Source organism: Cnephaeus nilssonii, assembly GCF_951640355.1.
Source record: "Cnephaeus nilssonii genome assembly, chromosome: X".
NCBI lineage: Eukaryota > Metazoa > Chordata > Mammalia > Chiroptera > Vespertilionidae > Cnephaeus > Cnephaeus nilssonii.
In genome coordinates, this window is record NC_137071.1 from 24,525,331 (window position 1) to 24,548,564 (window position 23,234).

At 38.5% G+C, this 23,234-nt stretch overlaps 1 protein-coding gene across 1 annotated transcript in view; it reads left to right on the forward strand.

The window, feature by feature from the left end:
* The window catches only part of CFAP47 (cilia and flagella associated protein 47), a gene marked incomplete at both ends in the record, with an annotated part of 486,291 nt that overhangs the window by 218,452 nt on the left and 244,605 nt on the right, over positions 1-23,234 (forward strand). The window contains 3 exons of the mRNA XM_079765682.1: positions 11,776-11,870; positions 12,151-12,267; positions 22,882-23,016. Of these exons, the coding sequence (XP_079621808.1) occupies positions 11,776-11,870; positions 12,151-12,267; positions 22,882-23,016 (347 nt within the window). The remainder of the gene's footprint in view (positions 1-11,775; positions 11,871-12,150; positions 12,268-22,881; positions 23,017-23,234) is intronic.

The following is a 23,234-nucleotide window of genomic DNA, read 5'->3' on the forward strand; positions in this document are numbered from 1 at the left end:
ACCAATTTACAATCCTACAAACAATACACATACGAAGGATTACCTTTTCATCACATCCTCACCAGCACTAATTGTTTGTTGACTTTTTGATGATAACCATTCTGAGATGTTATCACATTGTGGTTTTTATTTGCAGTTTCTTGATGATTAATGATGTTGAGTATCCTTTCATATGTCTGTTGGCCATTTGTATATCTTCTTTGGAGAAGTATCTATTCAGGTCCTTTGTACATTTTTAAATTGGATTGTTTGGTTTGTTTGATGTTGAGTTGTATGAGTTCCTTATATGTTTTAGATATTATCGTGTTATTGGGTATATCATTCGTGAATATCTTCTCCCATTCAGTAGGTTGTTTTTTTTTATTTTGCTGATGGTTTCCTTTGCTGTGCAGAAACTTTTTAGGTTTTTGTAGTTCCATTTGTTTATTTTTCTCTTGGCCAAGGAGACATATTGAAGAAGATATTGCTAAGACTGGTGTCAAAGTATTTACTGACTGTTTTCATCTGGGAATTTTATAGTTTCATGTGTTATGTTTAAGTTTTTAATTCATTTGCAGTTTATTGTCCATGGTATAAAAAAGTAGTTCAGTTTTATTTTTATGAATGTATCTGTGCAGTTTTCCCTGCACTACTCATTGAAGAAACTGTCATTTCCCCACTGTTTATTCTTGCCTCCTTTGTTGATTATTAATTGACCACATAAACAAATCTTAATTTCTGGATTCTATTCTGTTCCATTGATCTATGTGTCTGTTTTTGTGCCTGTGTCATACTGTTTTGATTATTGTTGCCTTATAGTATAGTTTGAAATCAGGCAGCATGATACCTCCACTTTTGTCCTTTATTCTCAAGATTACTGTGGCTTTTTTGGGTCTTTTGTGGTTCCATATAAATTTTAGGGTTTTGTTCTAGTTCTTAGAAGAATGCCATTGGAATTTTGATAGAGAATGCATTGAATTGTATATTGCTTTGGGTAGTATGGACATTTTCATTAGTCCTTCTAATCAATAAACATGGTATATTCTTCCATTTATTTGTATCCTCTTCAATTTCTTTCTTCAGTGTCATAATTTTCAAACTACAGGTCTTTCACCTTCTTGGTTAAATTCATTCCTAGGTATTTTATTCTTTTTGATGTAGTCATAAATGGGACTGTTTTCTTTATGATTTCTTTTCCCACTTCACTTTATTTGAGAAACTTTCCCAATAACCTCTCTAAAATAGCATATACTTTACTCTTTCTCTTTCTTGTTCTTTTTTTCTCAATATCACTTTCCAATAATAATATATATAGTCTTTCTCTTCCAGTAGAATGTGAGCTTCTGAACAGGAACAATGTTGTCTGTTTTATTGTTCACTGCTGTATTCTCAGGGTCTAGAACAGTGCCTAAAAAATAATAGATACCAAATATTGTCTGAGTGAATGAATGAATGAATGAATGAATAAAGAGACATTCAGGTCTTATACATTTTTTTAAAAATATATTTTATTGATTTTTTACAGAGAGGAAGAGAGAGGGAGAGAGAGTTAGAAACATCAATGAGAGAGAAACATCGATCAGCTGCCTCCTGCACACTCCCTACTGGGGATGTGCCCGCAACCAAGGTACATGCCCTTGACCAGAATCAAACCTGGGACCTTTCAGTCCACAGGCCTACGCTCTATCCACTGAGCCAAACCGGTTTTGGCGGTCTTATACATTTTTTATATCCTTTTCCAGATAATTGAACATGTATTTGTACCTTCTGGTACAAGTATGGGGAGTCAGGTTGAATGGTTGAGGTGGGAGGGAGGCACTTTTCATCTTCAGTATGGACCTGAATACAGGTTTTCATGGTTGGTAACTGTGGAGGTCCCTGAGGAGAAGCTCTGTGAAATATTTCACTTAGGTTAACTTGGACTGAGAAAAAGTCATACTCATTACCCCAGGTTTTAACCTCTCAACATTGGCACTTATTCTACTTACCGCCACTTCATTGGTAAGGTCTGACAATGCTTACAACTTGGTGCAGTAGTATTGTGGCGGGTAGATGGATAGGGTTGTACTCCAAACTGTTAAATTGAGAAACTCTGAGTATGAGTCCTAGTAATCTGTATTTTATTTAATTCTGATGCATACTAACATATGAAACAGACTATAGTATCACAAAAAAGGGCTTTCATTAGTGCTTTAAAGTTGTTCACAGAATTTATTTGTTCACCAACTACATTTCCCAAAAAATCCCCCCTTTAAACAATAATTCCTTTGAAAGAATAATGGCTGAGAATTTCCCCCAATTAATGCCAGACATCAAACCACAGATCCAGGAAGTTTAGAGAATACCAATCAGGAAAAAAATGTCAGAAAAACTTTATACCTAGGCATATTACATTTAAACTACAGGAAATCTAAGATAAAGAAAAAATATTTAAAAAAGAAGCCAAAGGGAAGCAAAAAACACCCACCTTACCTACAGAGGAGCAAAGATAACTATTCAATCAATTAGGTCTTGATTACCCTAATGGGGCAACAAATAAGAAGTTTTTAGTTGTTTATGGATTTCCGAGAAACTTTTGAAAGTTTAACAGTGGAGTCAGCAAAATGGGTGTTTCCATATTCCATATCTGTCGAGGCTTTTTATCAGCACCTCCACCTGAGTTAGGACAGGTCTGATACATTTCTCTCATTAGAATGTCTTTTCAATGATGGAACTATGAAGGATGTGACAAATGTGGGATCCTTGCTCTTGATAGAGGAAAGCATGGTGAGTATCAAGTAGTAAAGCTGTTATCAGTTGGCTTAGAGGTCCAGCCACAGGGGACTTTGAATTAGTGTTTTAGAACTTTATTCTGTTGCCCTTGGAGAGTCAGAAGAGATGGCTGAGCTGGTGACTGCTATGATAAAATAGGCATTTGGTCTGTCAGCAGCACGTGCATTGATTGAAGTGCAGAGAGGTTACATGTTTTTGATCAGCACACTTGAATTTAGCCCTCAGAGCAGACTGAGGTATCTTAATGCTGGACTTCCTATGAATTAGCCCAAGCAAACGTATGTGGTGCCAGGCAGTCACAGTTTGATAAAGTTACAATTCCTAAATATAGATGGTTGCTGGGAGCCACAGGTAAAAAAATAACCAACCCGCTCATTCTTTGTTTGACAAAACAAAACAAAACAAAACAAAACACATAACAGGTGGGGGTTTATTTGTAAATGTGGAAGTCAAAAAGGAATTTTCTTATGATAAGTGGACAGCTGTCCCATGTAAATTAGGGACCTTTTTAGTGCTTGCCAGGAGGTCCATTTGCTCTTATACACTCATTCTTCTGTTCCCAGTAGTTCTTTTATTATATGTGCTTATGTCCTTTAGCATTAACACCATAGTTAATATTTTTTCACTGATGAATCATTTTACCTCTTAGTGACAGTATCTTCTTCAGTAGATCATGCCTGTGATAAAGTACCAGTTATGTCATTCCTCTGTACCCTTTGCTTCAAAGGCTACATTTTCCTTGCTAATGAAAAATTTATCATCCTGTAATCACCTGGTAATTTTGAGAGCAGCAACAGACCATTTTGTAATGTAAATGTAATTTCTGACAAGACTAAGTACTTTCATTTGAGTACACTTAAAAAAAAATCTTCAAATGGGAACATTTTGAACTGCCTGTTCAAAAGAGCTCTGTTCTACAAATAATGTCTTTTTAGCTTATGCTTATTTCAACATTTTTTCATGATGTAACAATTGTAGTTCTTATGAATGAAAAATAAATAGTTTTTTATTTGATTTTATTTAATGGAGTGTAGTTATAAGTATGTTTGGAAAATTTATCTTTTATATTATGTAGTATTTAAAGGTGCCCCTGATTTAATTTACTATGTAAGAGTTTGTTCATGTAAACAATATTGAGTATACATTTGGGAGATTGTATTGGCCTGTTAATTTGGTATCTATTCTTAAAATTAATGTGGTATTGAGGTCTTACATTTGCATGCATTGCTTGTTTCAAATGTGTCTAATTTTCAACTTTATTAAAGCACATAATAGTCATTATTTACAAAGCACTTTTTATATTTTCTCCAGAAGTTCCAAATTAGCCTTTTAATGGTTAGCATTAAATATTTACCATTAGTGTTGCAAGTCTGAAATGTACACAATAATGGTATAATCTGACATATTAATGTTACATCAACGTTTTACTTTGGGAAGGTGACTGTCAGTTAATAAGTAGAAGTCATGAATAGTGTAAAGCTCAGAACTAAATTGTGAGAAATACCAAGCAGTCAAACAAATGTGATAACTGAAAGATAAACCATTTCCAATGGATTAGCAGAGTGGTTTAATGAACCAAGGCAGTAGCCATGTGTGATAGAAAATGGAGGATGTAAAAATTCCCCCACAGGCAGACCACATTTTTTTCTCTCTTTTATATTCATACCTACTCAGTGTCAATGCCTTCCAGCCACAGATCACAGATCACAGATCACATAATATCTTTTATTATGAAAGATACTGAAGGCCCAGTGCATGAATTCGTGCATGGATGGGGTCCCTCAAGGTGGCCTATGGAGATTGGGCCCCAGCTCGTGCCCTCAGCCTCGCAGCCCCGCAGCCCCACCTGGCACACCACCTTGGCCTAGCTCTGCCCCCTCACCTGCTCCACAATCCCGCCTGCAGGGGGTGATAGATCGGGCCGGGCTCCACCCGCACACCCAGCTCCCTCAGCTCCTGGGAGCTGGCAGCGGCCCCACCCCCTGCTGCCGCCACTGGTCGCCATCTGCGGGGTGATAGGTGGGGCAATCAGGCCCCCATTTGCACTCGCCTTGACCTGGCACTGCCCGCTCATCTGTTCCACCATCCTGCCATGGGCCCACTCTCGTTGGGGCCCATTGGGGTCGACAGTGCCTCCACTGCCGCCTGGCCTGTTGTCAGCACCACGTCACCAATGCCCACAATGTTCCGTGCCACCCCCTGGTGGTCAGTGCATGTCATAGCGAGTGGTTGAACTCCCAGTCTCCCAGTCAAACTCTTGGTCGAACTCTCAGTCAAATGACCGCCTGAAGGGAAAATTTGCATATTGGGCTTTTATTATATAGGACTAGAGGCCCGGTGCACGAAATTCGTGCATGGGGGTGTGCGTCCCTCAGTCCAGCCTGTACCCTCTGCAATCTGGGACCCCTCGAGGGCAGTCGGACAGCCCTCTCACAATCCAAGACTGCTGGCTCCCAACCACTTGCCTGCCTGCCTGCCTGATTGCCCCTAACCACTCCCCTGCCAGCCTGATCGACGCCTAACTGCTCCCCTGCTGGCCCAATTGCCCCTAACTGCCCTCCCCTGCAGGCCTGGTCCCCCCAACTGCCCTCCCCTGCTGGCCCGATTGCCCCTAACTGCCCTCCACTGCTGGCCTGGTTGCCCCTAACTGCCCTCCCCTGTAGGCCTGGTCCCTCCCAACTGCCCTCCCCTGCAGGCTTGGTCCCCCGCCAGCCCCCCCTCTGCAGGCCTGCTTGCCCCTAACTGCCCTCCCCTACTGGCCCAGTCACCCCTAACTGCCCTCCCCTACTTGCCTGGTCGGCCCTGACTGCCCTCCACTGCTGGCCCGGTCCCTCCCAACTGCCCTTCCCTGCAGGCTTGGTCCCCCCCAACTGCCCTCCCCTGCAGGCCTGGTTCCCCCCAACTGCCTTCCCCTGCAGGCCTGGTCCCCCCCCAACTGCCCTCCTCTACCGGCCCGGTCACTCCTAACTGCCCTCCCCTGCAGGCCTGATCACCCACAACTGCCCTCCCCTGCTGGCCATCTTGTGGTGGCCATCTTGTGTCCACATGGGGGCAGCCATCTTTGACCACATGGGGGCAGCCATCTTGTGTGTTGGAGTGATGGTCAATTTGCATATTACCTCTTTATTATATAGGACTAGAGGCCCAGTGCATGATTGAATCATGCACGTGTAGGGTCCCCTACACGCTTTCGCTTTCGATCGCGGGGAGCTGGGTGCCTGTCCGCTGGTGCACCAGGCGCCGGAGGCTTCTAAAAGGCCTGGTGCCTGAGCGGACAGGCACCCAGCTCCCACGCTTTCCCTTTCGATCGCTGGTGCACCAGGCCTTTCAGAAGCCTCCGGCACCGTGGAGGCTTCTCAAAGGCCTGGTGCCTGAGTGGACAGGCACCCAGCTCCCACGCTTTCCTTTCGATCGCTGGTGCACCAGGCCTTTCAGAAGCCTCTGGCGTGGCGGAGGCTTCTGAAAGGCCTGCTGCCTGAGCAGACAGGCACTCAGCTCCCCCGCTTTTGATGGTCTGCGGTGGGACGTCAGCTTGCTGCCCCAGAGGCCCCTTCTGTGCTGCAGCACAGCCATGGCGCAGACGCTGAGCTCGTGCCGCTGCTGGCGATGCAGCTCAGCATCCTGCCGGCCCAATCAGCTACCCCGGCCACCCCGAGTCCTGCCCCCCCGCGCCTCCTGGCCAATCATGGGCATAGCGAAGGTATGGTCAATTTGCATAGTACAGGCACTTGGGCCTGGGAATGGAAAAATACAGGTGGCTAGGAAGCCAGGTTAAGACCAGGTGGCAAGAATGTCACCATATGTCTATTCCCTCCTTAAAAAAAAAAATGCAGAGTTTAATCTCCCTTCTAACTGCTTGCTTTTCCTATCCTGACATGAAAATTTCCACAAGCCATTTTCAAAAAGCCTGTCTTTTCAAGCAAGCCTGCCTAGTCCCCAGCTTATCAAAGCAGCCAAGCTGAACCAGCCCCTGAACCAGTTTAGAGGACTTCCTTTCCTCTGTCCTGCCTCCCTTATGCTCAGGCATAAACTTAATAAAATCTGTCTGGAAACTTCTTTGGGGTTTCCTCTCAATTTCTATGTTGGGGAACTGAAAAATCCCAATGCTGGTAACAGTTATAGAATTTGCATTGACTATGTAAATTTGGGAAAGGTTTAAGGAAACGTATTCACCTTGATTGCATGCTCTTAGAGACAGTGGTAATCCTTGGAGTGAATAATTTAATAAATCTTGTCTAGAGGGAAGAGGACTATAGTGAGGCTAATTACTGAATTGCTAAATAAGTAGTAGTCACTCAGATAGGAGAGGAAGATGTTTGGTATTTTGTGTTTTATACAATGAGCTTGTTTTTGTCTATGCTTAGATAAGATTATGAAATGTTCTTGTTTTGTCTCATTTCATCACAGTGGCAGAGTGACCTTGTTTGATACTGGTGTTCTGTAAGACTGTTTATGTCCAATAAGAGAATAACATGATTTAGCTGTGATGTGCCCCTACCAGTAGGAAAGCTTAGCTAATAATATCCGGCAAGCTCACAGGACAATCTGCCACCATTTCAAATGATCTGAGAAGTCTCAGTGCTTATGATAGCACTGTAAACAGGAAATTGAGGAATGAGGCAGACAGCCAACCATCATATTATATAATGCGCAGAGTTATTGTGTAGAGAATTCATTTTGGAAAGTTCTTAACTTTTTAATGTATTATCTAAAATTTTATATAACTTGGGCTGTAGCATTATAGTTACCCTCAGGCTAATCCAGACATTTAGCATCCCATATGAATTTTTCCAATATTTTGTTTCTTTCAAAATATTTTTAAAAGATTCACAAATATTATTCAGTTTTTTGAAAGGAGGGAAACTCAAGATATTTTCAAATAACTAGTAAGAAACTTTCAGATTTGTGAAAGGAAAGCATGTCTAGAATATGACTAAATGAAGAATAGATTCAATTATCTCTTCAATATAGTAGACCACAATTCTAATTGGACATTGACTAAAACAATAATTAATAATAATAGCCAACATATGTGGTATGCCAATTAAAGGACTAAGAATTTTACATATATTTGTTTATTTAATCCTCAAAACAAACAGCACAATCAGATAACTGTTATTGTTATTAACAGAAAACCTAACGCTGAGAGGTTAATTTATTTTCCTAGGAAAGGCTATGGCTGGGATTGAATTCAAGCAGTTTCACTCGAGGCTAATGTTATGTATCATTATGTGATCTTGTTCTTCAAAACATTAATTCTTCTTTAAGTTAGATCTGTGTAATTCTTTTGAATTCTTTTCTGATACTCAGAGAGATGTCTTATTTCTTTTCTTGTCCACCACAGTGGTTTTCCAAATCTGGATGCCCACTGCAATCACATGGAAAAATTTAAAAAAATAACTTATCCTCCACTCCAGACCAATTGAAAGTCAATCTGTGGCCCTAGCTGGTTTGGCTCAGTGGATAGAGCATTTGCCTGCAGACCAAAGGGTCCCAGGTTCAATTCCAGTCAAGGGCATGTACCTTGGTTATAGGCTCCTCCTTGGCCTGAGCCCTGGTCAGAGTGCATGCAGGAGGCAACCAATCAATGCGTCTCTCTCACATAAATGTTTCTCTCTCTCTGTCTCTCCCCCTCCCTTCCACTATCTCTAAAAATCAATGGAAAAATATCCTCAGGTGATGATTAACAAAAAAATAAAAAATAAAAATAAATAATAATTTTAAAAAAACAGTCCCTGGGATGTTGCCTATATACATGCAACTTTTAAAGGCTCTTTAGATGGTTCTGATGCACAATGCGAAGGTTAAAAACTCTAATGTGTGTGAATATAGAAACAGAGAATAGTATGACATAGTGCAGAGATACCATATAAGATAAATATTTGTCCACCACAAGAAATACTGTTTCCTAAAATATGTCTCAAATTTAAAAGAAGAAATTTATGAATAATATAAGTTCTGAGGTTTTCGTGGTTTTGTTTTGTTGCAACCTATTTTGATTTTGCATAACAGAAGCCATACCAACAGTAAATTCTCAGTGTTTTAAAGCTCCCATAGGAAGCTGAGGCTGTAGGCCAACAAAGTGACCCAAAGTCCAACAAGGAGTAGGTGCTTACAGGAAGAAATGGGATATTATCAATTGTCTTCTTGTGGTAGAGACAACTAGAAACTGATGAGAAGAGTTGAGTTAAGGTGTTTAGTGAATTGGTAGAGGTCATGTATACACTAGTGAGAGAGCATGAAGTCCCTGGGGGTCACAATTATAGGGTGAGTCTGTGTTCTCTTGCAGGTTGTTACTCTACAAACCTCACTGGCTGCTCACAGAAATGATGGGAGTGAGTCTGAAGAATATGCTTCCTATAGTGCAGACCTGGGGGAGGGGCAAGTAATTTGTGCAGACCGCTATATTCCCTATAGAACAAAAGCTTTAATCTATGGGGAGATAGACAACACATGCTGTCATCCTTAGGGCTATGGTGAAAACACATTGCAGCTGCATAAAGAAACACATACACCACCTCTAACCCTGGGAAAGGGGCTGGGATTTGACATGACAGTTAAGTAGAAAATCCTAAACTTTCTATAAAAAGCTCCTAGAACTAGTATATGAGTAGTATATGAGTTTATCAAGGTTGGAGGATGTATGAGCAGTATACAAAAGTAAATTATATTTCTATATAATGGCACTAAACAATTGAAAATAGAAATTATATGCATATAATTTGCCATAGAATAAAATGCTTAAGTATAAACCTAGCAAAATATGTGGAGGATATATGTGCTGAACATTACAAAATGCTGATGAAAGAAATCAGCGTTATGTAAAGAACTAAGTAAATAGAGAAATATATCAAATATATGCACATGGACTTGAAGACTATTGTTAAGATATGAAAATGGTGTAACTCCAGTGAAAATCCCACCACAGTTTTTATGTTGACTCTAAAATGCAGATGGGAATGTTTGGAGGTGGGTGATAAAACTTTTCTGTTTGGATTGCGGTGGTGAATACATGACAATGTATATGTCTGAATCCTAGAGGCTATACCCCAAAGAGTGAATGAATGTTAGTATATGTATTTTTTAATCAACCAAGACATGGAAGTAATCCAGGATGGAATGTAGACTGTGACAAATGAATGTGATAAATGACAAATGTAACAGCATTGCATATGTTTGACAACCTCACTCAATGTAATGGAGAAGAAAGGAGTCTGACTTAGTTATCTTTTGAAAAAAATATTACTGCATACTGTAGAACTAAAGATAAAAATACTATACATACACTTTACTTTCTTGCAGGGGTATGGGTTTGCAATGCTGATAGTACTGTATATGTATACTAGTGTTGAATAAATAAACGCATTTATTGTAGATTATGAGAGTCAGATTTTTAACTGTTGAAGAAAGATGTTAGAAATAAGGAAATGGGGGAAGTCATAATGGATCACTGGGTTGAAGTTGTGGAATTGATAGTAACAGTTTAACACTTAGTTTTTTGATATATTTTTATCTATTCATTAGTTTCTAATTAGGAGATTTTTCATTAGTTGTTTCTCTTTATGGGTGTGATTTTTCCTCCACAAGATGTTAAGTTCCTTCAGGGGAATTTCTACCCCTTCTCTAATGTTGGTACAAGATGAGGATGGGATATGTGGAGGACACGGTCTATATCCCCTGCTAACTGACTGATTCACCATCAACTTAAAAAGCTAGTAAATTGCCCTTTTCAGATTAAAGTTAGAATTGCTCCTAGTTCTAGAAAAATGAATATTGGCCACAAAAGTGAGACCCTTTGATTTTATTAGAAGACATGAGAAACACATTAAGAGAAGCACATTTAGATTATAATTATACAACCAACTAGATATGTACATTTTACAATCATGACTTTGATGTATCTCATCTTATATCAAATATAGTTATTTAGAGGTTTTTATCGGGAAAAATACTTTGAAAAATACAGTGCAGAATGTTGTTTGCTATGTGTTAATAAAAAATTCCTAGTGATCTTTTGTTTGCCAGGTTAATTTTGCAATAATATCCTATAGAAGTCCTATAGAAACGTTCAATGTTGTAGTATCTCAGGTGAAAAAGTACTCGGCACTCTTTCTGTGGAGTATCCAGGACAACTGTGGTTTCAGAGGAAACAAAATTTTCCAGTTCAGATGTAAAGTAGTCCTGGTTTGTGGAATTAAAGTGCATGTCATGAATATCTTGTCATGGTTTGTTCTTCACAGAAAATGGGAATTGAGGGAATTAATGAAAGTCACCAGCTTTTCTTCTTGTTTTCATACAAGGAATCATCTCAAACCAGTAATAACCAAGGCTCTTCTAGAAGCACTTTAAAAAAAGGAAATGTCGTATCCAACATAGCAATGATTTCCAATGTTTAAATCACCCCCTCTCTCCCTAATATAGGACAGTCTTTCAGATATTTACTAAATATCCAGAAACGTTGTCTTTTGTTCCAGTCTCAACTTCGTAGTCATTTCCGTAACTGAGAAGTCCTTTTATTACTCCTCCATCTTGTGTTATGTTTTATAGTTCAATTTTGGTTTCTTTAAACCATAAATTTCCAACTCCTTCCACATACCCTACATGTGGAGGAATTTCTGCAACAAATAGGCAAGATGGCACTAAAACTTTAGAGTTACAAGTAACTCCAAATCTTTTGAGCCTCTTTATCCATGTTGATGATCACGATCAAACATTTGAATTCCAAGTTACTCTACAGAATGAGTAATTTTAAAATCCTGGATTTTTCTTCTATTACTATATGGTAGTGTATTTTTCAAAGCGATTCAAACATAAATAAAGGAGACAGCTTTTGCAGTTGCTTATAAAATCTCACAGCTATATTTCCTGATATTAAGTGAGGTTTAAGTTTTGTTTTTATTTCTAAAATAATATGATTTTTCTTTTCCAAGCAGAGGCAAATATTTCTTTGACTATTGCTCAAATTTCCATATCTTTTTAGAGAAGTAAAACTATTGTTATATTTACTCTTTTTTTTTGGAACAGGTATTCCCTCTGAGAGATGGGTACTAAATTTTGACAAACACCTTTCAGATGGTCTTGTTTTTGCCACCGTGTTGGGAGCCTATTGTCCATTTCTGGTAAGAGTTATTTTTATGCAGAATGGTCTTCTATTATTTGAGAGAACTTAATAATTTAAATTCCAATTATTTTCTGCAAACTGATTCTTTTAATTGTTTTTATTTTATTTAACACCTAAACCTGCATGGCCAGCATTACCTTTTTGTTTATTCTTATATTGCAGTAGTATACTACAGACAAATGTTCATATTTAAATGATTCTTTGTTGAATAACAGAGAATAGTTAAAAAGCAATAATTTTCTTCCATAACTGAAAGGTTTGATTGTTGTCTTTTCCAGATTGAGCCTTATTTTAAAAATATGTACACACAACCAAAAGGTTCTGAACAGTGTTTTCACAATTGCGCGGTTGTTGTGGATAGTCTTCGTGAAATTGGCTTTAACATTGGCATACAGGTGAGTATCTTTATATCATACATTCTATAAATATTTTATGAGGGTCTTCTTTCCTTATTTATTTCCCATCTTTATTAGGTATGTTGGCAAATAAAAATTATATATATGTAGTTTGTATGATGTGATTTTTCTAGATGTGCAACATCATGATGTTTTATATATAGAGAGAAACAATTACCACAATCAAGGTAATTAAAACATTCATCACCTCACATAGTTACCATTTTTGTGTGTGCATGGTGAGAACACTTAAGATTACTCTCTTAGCAGATTTTAAGTATGCAATTCACTTTTAACAACTAAAACAACCATGCTTTACATTACATTCCCAGAACTTATTCATATTATAACTGAAAGTTTATACCCTCTGACAAATGTATCTCCATTTCCCTCACCCCCACCCCTTGCCAAACACCCATTCTATTCTCTGTTTCTATGAGATTGAGTTTTTAGATTCCACGTATAATTGAAATCAAACAATACTTGCCTTTCTGTGTCTGGCTTATTTCACTTAGCATAATGTCCTCCAAGTTCATCCATGTTGTTACAAATGGCAGGATTTTGTTTTTTATGGCTACATAATATTTCATTGTAAGTATGTACCACATTTTTTATCCATTCATCTGTCCATAGACACTTACCTCTTTCCTAAGGTGACCAGATTTTAACATTGGTAAAGTGGGACACCACTGACCGGGCCGGGGGGGGGGGGGGCGTGTCTTTTTTTAAAAAAATATATTTTATTGATTTTTTACTGAGAGGAAGGGAGAGGGAGAGAGAGAGTTAGAAACATCGATGAGAGAGAAACATCGATCAGCTGCCTCTTGCCCACCCCCTACTGGGGATGTGCCTGCAACCAAGGTACATGCCTTTGACTGGAATCAAACCTGGGACCCTTGAGTCTGCAGGCCGATGCTCTATCCACTGAGCCAAACCAGTTTCGGCCCGGGGGAGGGAGGTTCTTGATTAAATTTTGGTCTATATTGTAATCGCTTTTGGTTTTTTTAATAAAAGGAAATTCACTTCTTAGATCACCATTGAATTTGCATCCTCTTTTCTTACTCATTATGTTAAAAATCTAAAAAAAATAATTGAAAATTATATTATAAATTATTCTATACATACTAGTAGCCCATTTGCAGGAAGAATCCTGCAAGCGGCCGCTGCCGCTGTCGCAGCCATTGCGGCCACCGCGCCTGCACCCTCGCACCGCTGCCACCCGCCCTGCTCCTCCCCGCTCTGCCCCGCCCCACCCAGCCCCACCGGGGTTTTCCCTCTGGCAGCCACCTTGCTTTCCGCTTTTCCTCCCTCTTCCTTCTAAGTTGTCTTCAGTCTTCACTCCTCCCTCCCTCAGCGTATGCAAATTAACCGCCATCTTTGTTGGGTAATTTGCATACTTGCCCTGATTGGCTGGTGGGCGTGGCTTTGGCTGGTGGGCGTAGCGAAGGCGCGGTCAATTTGCATATTACTATTTTATTAGGTAGGATTGCTTAAAAACACAGTAAGTAGGTACATAATTACATGAACATATTTTATTGTTAGTTCATAAATTAAATTAATTTGATTGTTATTAAGTAACTATATTTTAAAAATTATTTTAATCCTTTATTTCTTTTTAAATAATAACAATACTAACGTGTATTATTTTTCCTCTGAATTTGCTGTAACGTAAGTCATAAGTGTCACTTTCAAGGCCGGCGCTAGACTTTTTGCCGCCACTATAAAATATAAATAATACGAGTACTGTCTGCTAAATTCAAGAAAATTTATGTATTTATGAAATAAATAAATAAATTACTTACCTAAATTATCTGAATAGCTGATTTGTAATGACATCACTTGTTTAACTAGCTTACTAGCACGCAGTACGATGTGTATCATCTGAGAGACAGTTACAAAATGTTTTCGTCGTTGCCAATCCCAAAAACTGCCATTGTTCATTAAGTTCAAACAATGGTGGTCGAATTCTAACAACTGATCAACAATGCGAACTTTGATAAGCAGTTCTTGATAATCAGTTCTCAACAATTATTTGTTATTATTAAAGTTTAACATTATAAAATTAGCAAAAATAATATAAAACTCATATCCTAGCTAAATAGCCACATGGCTGCTGAAAACCGTATATTCCTTTCCCATTCTCCCGCCGTTCCCTAGCTTGTCGTGCATTCTTTCAAAAAATCGGGACTTTTTTAAAACGCTGCGGGACGCAGGACAAATTGTTAAAAATCGGGACTGTCCCGCCAAAAGCGGGACATCTGGTCACCTTACTCTTTCCATATCTTGACTATTAGGAATCTGCAATTGAATATAGGGGTATTGGTTTCTTTATGATACCAATTTAATTTCCTTTGGATATATACCCAGAAGTGGAATTGCTGGGCCATATGGTAGTTCTGTTTTTAATTTTTTTAGGAACCTCCATACAGTTTTCCATAGTGGTTGCATCATTCCTGCCATCCATACATAAGGAAGAGTTTCCTTTTCTCCTCATCCTTTCCAACACTTATTATTTCTTATATTTTTGATAATAGCCATAATGCCAGATGTGAGGTAATATCTATCTCATTGTGGTTTTGACTTACATTTCCCTCATGATTAGTGATGTTGAGTACCTTTTTATATACCTGTTGGCCATTAGTATATCTTCTTTGGAAAAATGTTAGTTGACCCCTTTCTAATGTTCCTTTCTTTACAAATTTTAAATCTAAATTGAAACAGTCTTTTCAAGGGATATTGTTAAAATGTGAAAATTGAAATATGACTTTATAGAATTCTATTGGATATTTTAAAATATGTATAATTATGTACATCCCAACTATATATGAAAAGAAAGTTTTAGTGATAGGTCTGGTTTTCTTAAACCACAAGAATGAATGCTTTATTAACCTTACTGAGCTCTAAGAATGAATTCAAAGAGCAGAGTTGTTTGAATATAGATATTGTATTATCATCTTCTAATTTAGTAAAAAAAAATAAAATATTTCACTTTGGTTTTAAAATAAGTATTCATGTAGAGATCATAATGGCAACATACATTTTAATTACATTTGTACCTACAAGTTGTAATTCCCTCTAGCTTTTCACATTAAGTCCTCAATAGTAATAATCAAAAATATATTTTATGCTTAACATTTTTGAGCACTTTGTTACTTTAGAGTAATGAAATAGTATAAATTATTCCCGACTTGAAGAATATACAAATTTATTTAATTATCAAGATATATACATGTTAAATGATAAATAATATTCTATTCATTTAACTGTCAATGTGTGTAAAAAATAAAGTGTAGAATTCAGATAAGGGAAGAGATCAATGTGTTCTAGACTCTGTGGAGGAGGCAGGAGTTATTTGGGTTCTTGAAGGGTGGATTGGATTTTGATTGGAAATGATAAGAAGGTATTTACTCACAGGATATGGCCTAAACAAAATATAGAACGAACGAAATTAAACTAAATTTAAAGATCTGTTTAACTTTATTCATGAATCAGGCAACATCCCATTTAGCAACTAAAGAGGAGCTCCATGGAGCTGTATAGAGTGGAGGGTTTTATAGGCAGAAAGAAGGAGGTGGAACAAGGAAGTGACTGGGAAAGAGTGGATTGTTTGAGGCAAGGTCACCTTTCTTTGGGGGACAGTAATGAGGTCTATCAGGCAGATGTCCTCACTAGTGCTGACCAGGAAATTCCAGACTGACTGGTTAGGATTATATTATTGGGAGAGGCTGAAACTGCAATTAGGTTACTATTAAGTCTCAGTTTGGTGACATGGACTTAGCACAATTGACTCTATTTTGGGCCTGTTGTCCCTCCCTCCCTTCCTCACCCCCTCCCTCTCCTCCTTCCTCTCCCCCTCTCTCTAACAAATGTGAACAAGTCACATATGTGACTAGGTTGCCTGGGTTGAAATTTGGAATTAGAAATAGACATGGGCATATATTGGGATCTTGAATCAGCATACAAGTCAGCAGTTTACTTTGTGGGTATTATGGGAATAAAGGCATTTGCTCTTATAATAATGATGAGGATGGACTGAGAGGAGATGGACTGGAGACAGAGACCACAGATCAATGAAAATCCAATTTTAATTGGTCAAGGACGAACATATTTTCTTTCTAGCAGGTGTAAGGAACCACTTTATATCAACCCACATTCAGGTACTAAATGTGTATTGATATAAAGTAGTTAAAGTCACTTTATACCATGTGTGACATTTACATTCTTTTATATTGGTAGAGTTGTAAAGCTAAACTGTAATCAATATTTTGGTCAGAGTTTGTGTATAAAGAGTTTTAAAGATGAACTCTAATAAAAGATTTTGGTTTGGAAGAATAAAAATATAATTCCCATCAATTGAACAAATTATTGAATCTCCTTTATGAAAGTCACTGGATAGACCCTGCAAGGGTTATAGATATGGTTAAACTGCACTATGCCTTCAAAGCTATTAACCTACTAAGAGTGACAAATACGTGAAAAAGAGCTCATGCAAAGCAGACAGTGAATGTCATAATAGACTGAAACAATATGCTATGGGAGTCAAAGGGGAGATAAGTAATTCTAATAAGGAAACCAGGAAAAGTTGCATGGGACATTGGTGTTTAACATAGTCTTTGAGAATTTACTGGAGGTTCATAAGAATCTTGAAATATATTTATTTAGAAAATATAATTCATCATGTTATGATTATCTCCTTTCCTTTTTGATTTCCTCAGATATGTTGACTCAAAATATTTATTTTAATTATATAGGTAAAGACATTAAAAAAAGTCTATCTACTTAAAAATGTAAAAATGTCTGAAATCTGATGATTGGAGAAATTGACAATTAACTTAGTAGATAATTACCAGGCTTTTCCCAGCCAGTTCTAATTCGCTAACTTTTAATCAGCCTGGATTTACCAACCACATTGAATGTCCGAGTTTAAAATTATCACCTTTACATTAACGTAGCCATAATGAATCAATACTGATGCTTAGTACTGATCCACATTTGAATCCTGTGAAATTTAGCACTGGATTTATTTATTAGTGTTTATATTTCTTATTTTTCATGTCCTTTGCAACTGTTGAATCAGCTAGATAAGTTTCTGAGCCATTGTTGTGTCCTGTTGTGGAATCTTGGGAGTTGGACTATACAGTTGTTATAGTCTCCCTTTCATGACATGCTTTTTATGTTAAGCAAAAATATTCTGGCCCTAACCGGTTTGGCTCAGTGGATAGAGCGTTGGCCTGCGGACTCAAGGGTCTCAGGTTTGATTCCGGTCAGGAGCATGTACCTTGGTTGCGGGCACATCCCCAGTAGGGGGTGTGCAGGAGGCAGCTGATTGATGTTTCTCTCTCATTTATGTTTCTAACTCTCCATCCCTCTCCCTTCCTCTCTGTAAAAAATCAATAAAATATATTAAAAAATATTCTGGGAATTGTTTGGACTCACTGTAGAATGTATTTTCATTTTCGTATGAAGATAGGTGGATGTAAAAATAAATATAATAAACATTTATAGAGGTTATACTACATATAATTCACTGAGTAGTAGGAGAGCTAACTGTGAATAATTGATCTGACTTTTAAATTTTGTTTGATTTTATCAACTAAGATATTTCAGCCTTAAATAGCAGAATTCATGAGTAAAAGTTTAAAAATAAATTCAATATTTTACATAAGGTGAACCCAGGGAGTAGAATATTATAGGGATAGTTAATCAGTTTTTTCAACACAGTTTTCAGAGATTCATTTAGCTCAGCCCTTCTCAGCCTCCTGGCTTATATGTGTACTAACACCCACAAAATCCCTACTGAAATTCTCATGTAACACCATCTCACAGCTCTGCTTGGGGCTGGTTGAGTAGCACCCTTTTATTGTGCTTCTCTTTTTCCATAAATTAAACCTTTCTCACAGCCTATTTCCCATTGCATATCATTGATCAGAATTCCATCCCATGCTTACAGCTAAAGCAGTGTTTGATAAAGATAATGGGATACCCATAGAAATTGGGATTTTTAGTAAAGAAGAAAGGAGATCATTGCTGTTGGGAAGGCAATGAACAATGTCCTCTGTGATATCACAATATGTCAGTGGATACTGCTAGTTATGGTTGGTGTCTAGTTTGAAAGCTGGTGATACCAGATTTCTACTCTAGCATTTTCTTTATTATGATTTTTTTTGTTTATTTAATTCCCTATCAGTTGTTATTCCAATAAGAAATACTGTCATCATGGGTAAAAATGGATAAATATAATCAAAGTTCTTCTAGGTTTGACCTATATGGAGAAAATAATGATTAGGTATTTGAAAGATACTTCACATGAAAATCTTGTTTTAAGGAAACCTAACTTAAATTAACACATGGCCTTTTAAGCCTAGGATTGTAGTTAATTTACACTAAAGTGTAAAGTGTAATTTAGCTTATTTTAATTGAAATTAATTTCAATTAAAAGGTAAGAATGCTCTTTTCTCTGGTTTTCCAGTTTAATATCTTCATTATCAAATATATTATTTCATTTCAAATTTTGAAATACAAGCTTTTGGAATAATTTTTATATTTCTATGTATATCTTTTATGTTGTAGTCACTAAAACAGTGTTCAGAATACTTTTATTGACCTCAGACTTGAGCCCAGAGTGTTTTGCCACAAGTGTTCTCCTTTTCCCAACAGATACATTTTCCATCTCCCTAGACAGCCTTCTTTGGTTCACACCCATAGTCTGGCCCATCTCATAGGGCCCAGCAGAGCCATATTCTTCACTTGGGGGAATTAAACTCTGTATTTAATTATTTAGTTTGTTCTTACCTTAAATAACTTTGCTACATCTGTTGACTACGATTGTCTTTGTTGAAGAAATGTGGAGCCACAGAATACTGATGAGAAACCTTGGAAATTTGGTATCTTTCTTAGTTCCTCTCAGGTCATACTCACTAGCAGCTTTCTACCCTGCTGAGGAAGGCCAGTTCTCTTATTTTTTTACTAACAATCCCCTCCCAGGTTACCTTTATTGGTAAACCTTACTGCTTATTGTCAAAACAAGAAAGAATAAAGTCTTTTTCCAAAAAAAAGGAAAAGAATGTTTTTGAAAATGCGAATTAACAGATGATCAGATGGGCTATAAAAATTATTCTCTGGTAACTGCTGCCAAATTTTAGAGTCAAGTGCCTTAGCTCCACATAGAGTGAGTAGTCCCCCCACCGCCCCTTATCCACCGGAGATAGGTCCAAGACTCCCAGTGGATGCCTCAGACCATGGATGCCTGAACATTCTGTATTCTATATACTATGTTTTTTTTTTCCTTTACATACATACTTATGATAAAGTGTAACATATGGTTTAGGCACAGTAAGAGATTGAGAACAATAACTAATAATAAAAAAAGAACAGTTCTAATATATTGTAATAAAAATTATGTAAATACTAAAAGCCCGGTGCACGAAATTCGTGCACGGCAGGGGGTTGTCCCTCAGCCCAGCCTGTACCCTCTCCAATCTGGGACTCCTGGAGGGATGTCCGACTGCCCGTTTAGGCCCGATCCACGGGCAGTCGGACATCCCTCTCACAATCCAGGACTGCTGGCTCCCAACTGCTTGTCTGCCTGCCTTCCTGATTGCCCCTAACCGCTTCTGCCTGCCAGCCTGATCACCCCCTAACCACTTCGCTGCCAGCCAGGTTGATGCTTAACTGCTCCCCTGCCAGCCTGTTTGCCCCCAACTTCCCTCCTCTGCCAGCCTGGTTACCCCTAACTGCTCTCTCCTGCAGGGTTGATCACCTCCAACTGCCCTCCCTTGCAAGCCTGGTCCCTCTCAACTGCCCTCCCTTGCAGGCCTGGTCCCTCACAACTGCCCTCCCTTGCAGGCCGGGTGCCTCCCAACTTCCCTCTCCTGCTGGCCATTTTGTAGTGGCCATCTTGTGTCCACATGGGGGCAGGATCTTTGACCACATGGGGGCAGCTATATTGTGTGTTGCAGTGATGATCAATCTGTATATTACTCTTTTATTAGATAGGATAGAGGCCTGGTGCACGGGTGGGGGCCAGCTGGTTTGCCCTGAAGGGTGTCACAGATAAGGGTGGGGGTTCCCTTGGGGTGTGGGGCGGCCTGAGCGAGGGGCCTATGGTGGTTTGCAGGCCGGCCACGCCCCCTGGCAACCCAAAGGGAGGCCCTGGTATCTGGAATTTATTTTCCTTCTACAATTGAAACTTTGTAGCCTGGGGTGGCAGCCATTTCTGGGGCGGCAGCCATTTCTGTGGCAGTTAATTAACCTTCTACAATTGAAACTTTGTAGCCTTAAATGGGTGAGCCCGGCCAGGGTGTGCGGAAAGCTTTGCTTACCCTGTTGCCGCCGGCAACCCTGGCCTGCTCTCTCAAGCTCCATTCTGCCGCCATTTGTTTGAATTTGTTTACCTTCTATAATTGAAACTTTGTAGCTTGAGTGGAGGCTTAGGCCTGCAAAGGCTATGGAAAGCTTGGCTTGCTCTGTTACCTGGGAAACCTTGCTCTCTGTGGCTGTAGCCATCTTGGATTGGGGTTAATTTGCATACTCGCCCTGATTGGCTGGTGGGTGTGGCTTGGCTGGTGGGCATGGCTTATGTAGCAGAGTGATGGTTAATTTGCATATTACCATTTTATTAGAGAGGATGTTCTCTCTTAGCAAACTAGCACGGATTTCTTCCTTCTTAACAATTTCATGAATAGATTCACTTTTACAGTAGATCTAAGTAGCCTCAGTATATGGTATTTTTCTTTCCCTTATAAAGTTGAGAACATTTACCTTTTCACTTAAAGGAAGCACTTTACAACTTCTCTTTGGCATATCTAAATTGTCAGCATCAGTACTCTTGTGCTTTGGGGACATTATAAAGTAAAATAATGGTGACATAAGCACTGTGATACTGTGACAGATGATCTGGTAACTGAGACGTGTACTACATGACTAAAGGGTGGGTGGTAAACACAACTTGGTGACACTGGACAAAGGGGTTATTCCATCCTGGGCAGGACTGAGTGAGATTTGGTACACTACTGAGAATTGTGCACAATTTACAACTTATGAATTATTTCTGGAATTTTCCTTTTAATATTTTTGGACTGCACTAGACCACGGATAACTGAAACTGTGGAAAGTGAAATGGAGGGTAAGAGGGTGCTTACTGTAACACTTTAGATTTCCGTAGGTCTTGCACTATATGCATTTGCAGGCTAGGCCCAGGTCATTTTGACTTGCTAACCTGGATGTGTGCTATTAAATAATACTATGATCTTCATTTTATGGAAGTGTAGATAGCTCCCTGTGTATTGAAAATGACCGAGTTGCTTGTTTATCAATAGTATTTTATGTCTTTGAATCATCATCTCAGACCAATCCCAATTTCTTTTTGCTATGAATAATTCTCCCCCACTTCCTCCACCTTGTTCTAGGACAGTGATGGGCAACCTTTTGAGCTTGGTGTGTCAAACTTCGCCAAAAAACTGAGCATAACTCGGGTAGTGTGTCACTTTGAGGAAAAAAACATTATTTCGCAAATGTTTTATCCTCAGGAGCAGCAAATGTTTCATCCTCGGCATGCGACTGCCTCAGCGGCCGCGTGTCATCAGAAATGGCTACTTGTGTCAGTGCTGACACGCGTGTCATAGGTTCGCCATCACTGTTCTAGGATATCAAAGGCAATACATAAGCTGATAGAAGGAATCCTTCCTTCTGCTGTTGCTGACTCCACTTTTTAGCTTCAATGTGCATTCTGGCTATATTCATTGTCTCTGCTGTTATTCCTCTCTAGTCTGGATTTTATCTCAAATCTATTCCAACAACCATCACTATTTTATGTTGTTTATCACTGTAATTGCATTTTATGCCTTATTATAAATTGTCTGTTCTGGGAAAAGTATTTCCCCAACCATCTGCTGCTTGATCTGCTTGAATTGTTGCTCTTGTGTTATTTCTTATTCAGAAATCAAGTCCTTCACCCTGGCATTCATGCCCTCCACAATGTGGTCTTTGTACTCCTTAGTCTTTTCTTCCACTACCTCTCTTTTCTTATCTTATGCATGATTCAAGTTGTACTTCTTCCAAATGAACACTGTACTTTCCTATATCCTTTCCCTATATTTCTTTGTCTTTCTGATAGAATATACCCTTTACTTCCACCCAAATACAACCTTATTTAAAATCCAGTCTTTAAGGTCATCTCATGTGTTACCTCCTCCCTTGGGCTTTTGCTTGAAACTCTTTTGCCATCTTTTACTATTTAGTTTGTCTACTTCTCAAGTTTTCTTTTACTGCATTCTATAATATTTAATAACTCAGGGATGGTGTCTTAGTCACATTAGTCAGTATTTTTAGTGTATAATATTTTTCTGACCTCTGATTAGCTTTTACGGAGTCTTTCAGCTTCTGAGATCATTGTGATATGTATAACACTTCTCATTCATCTTTTAATATTTAGGTCGAGCTCTTCCAATTCAAAGCAATATTTTGTTTGTTGTGTCTACATTTCAGTATCATTGCTAGTCAGTAACATTTTTAAAAGTTTTAAAGTATTTCAGCAATTGATGTACTATGCTTTAGCTCTAGTTATATATTTTATCTGTATATCCTCTTATTTATATTTCTCTTCTTTAAAACTAGGCCTCTGACATCTGTGACTATAATCCAATTCTGATGCTCATGCTTTGTGTCTACATGTATGAAAGACTCCCTACATATCTTCCCAAGATGTTGGTGACCTTTCAGTGTACTCTACATGACACTGTGAAGAGAAAGGTAAGGATGTACTTAGGGCCAAAGAATATATAGAGTTAAACACTTAAGAGGGGTTTTAGATATTTTTCTCAACCTCAAATTAACAGAATTATCAATATGATGCAATAAACCTTAGCAAATGTTACTCCTCCTAAACCAAAAGTATAGCAGAGTATAAGGGACAGGTATTGCTTAATAATAATCATCACCTGCAAGGAGATGACTCTTTCAAGCAGTTG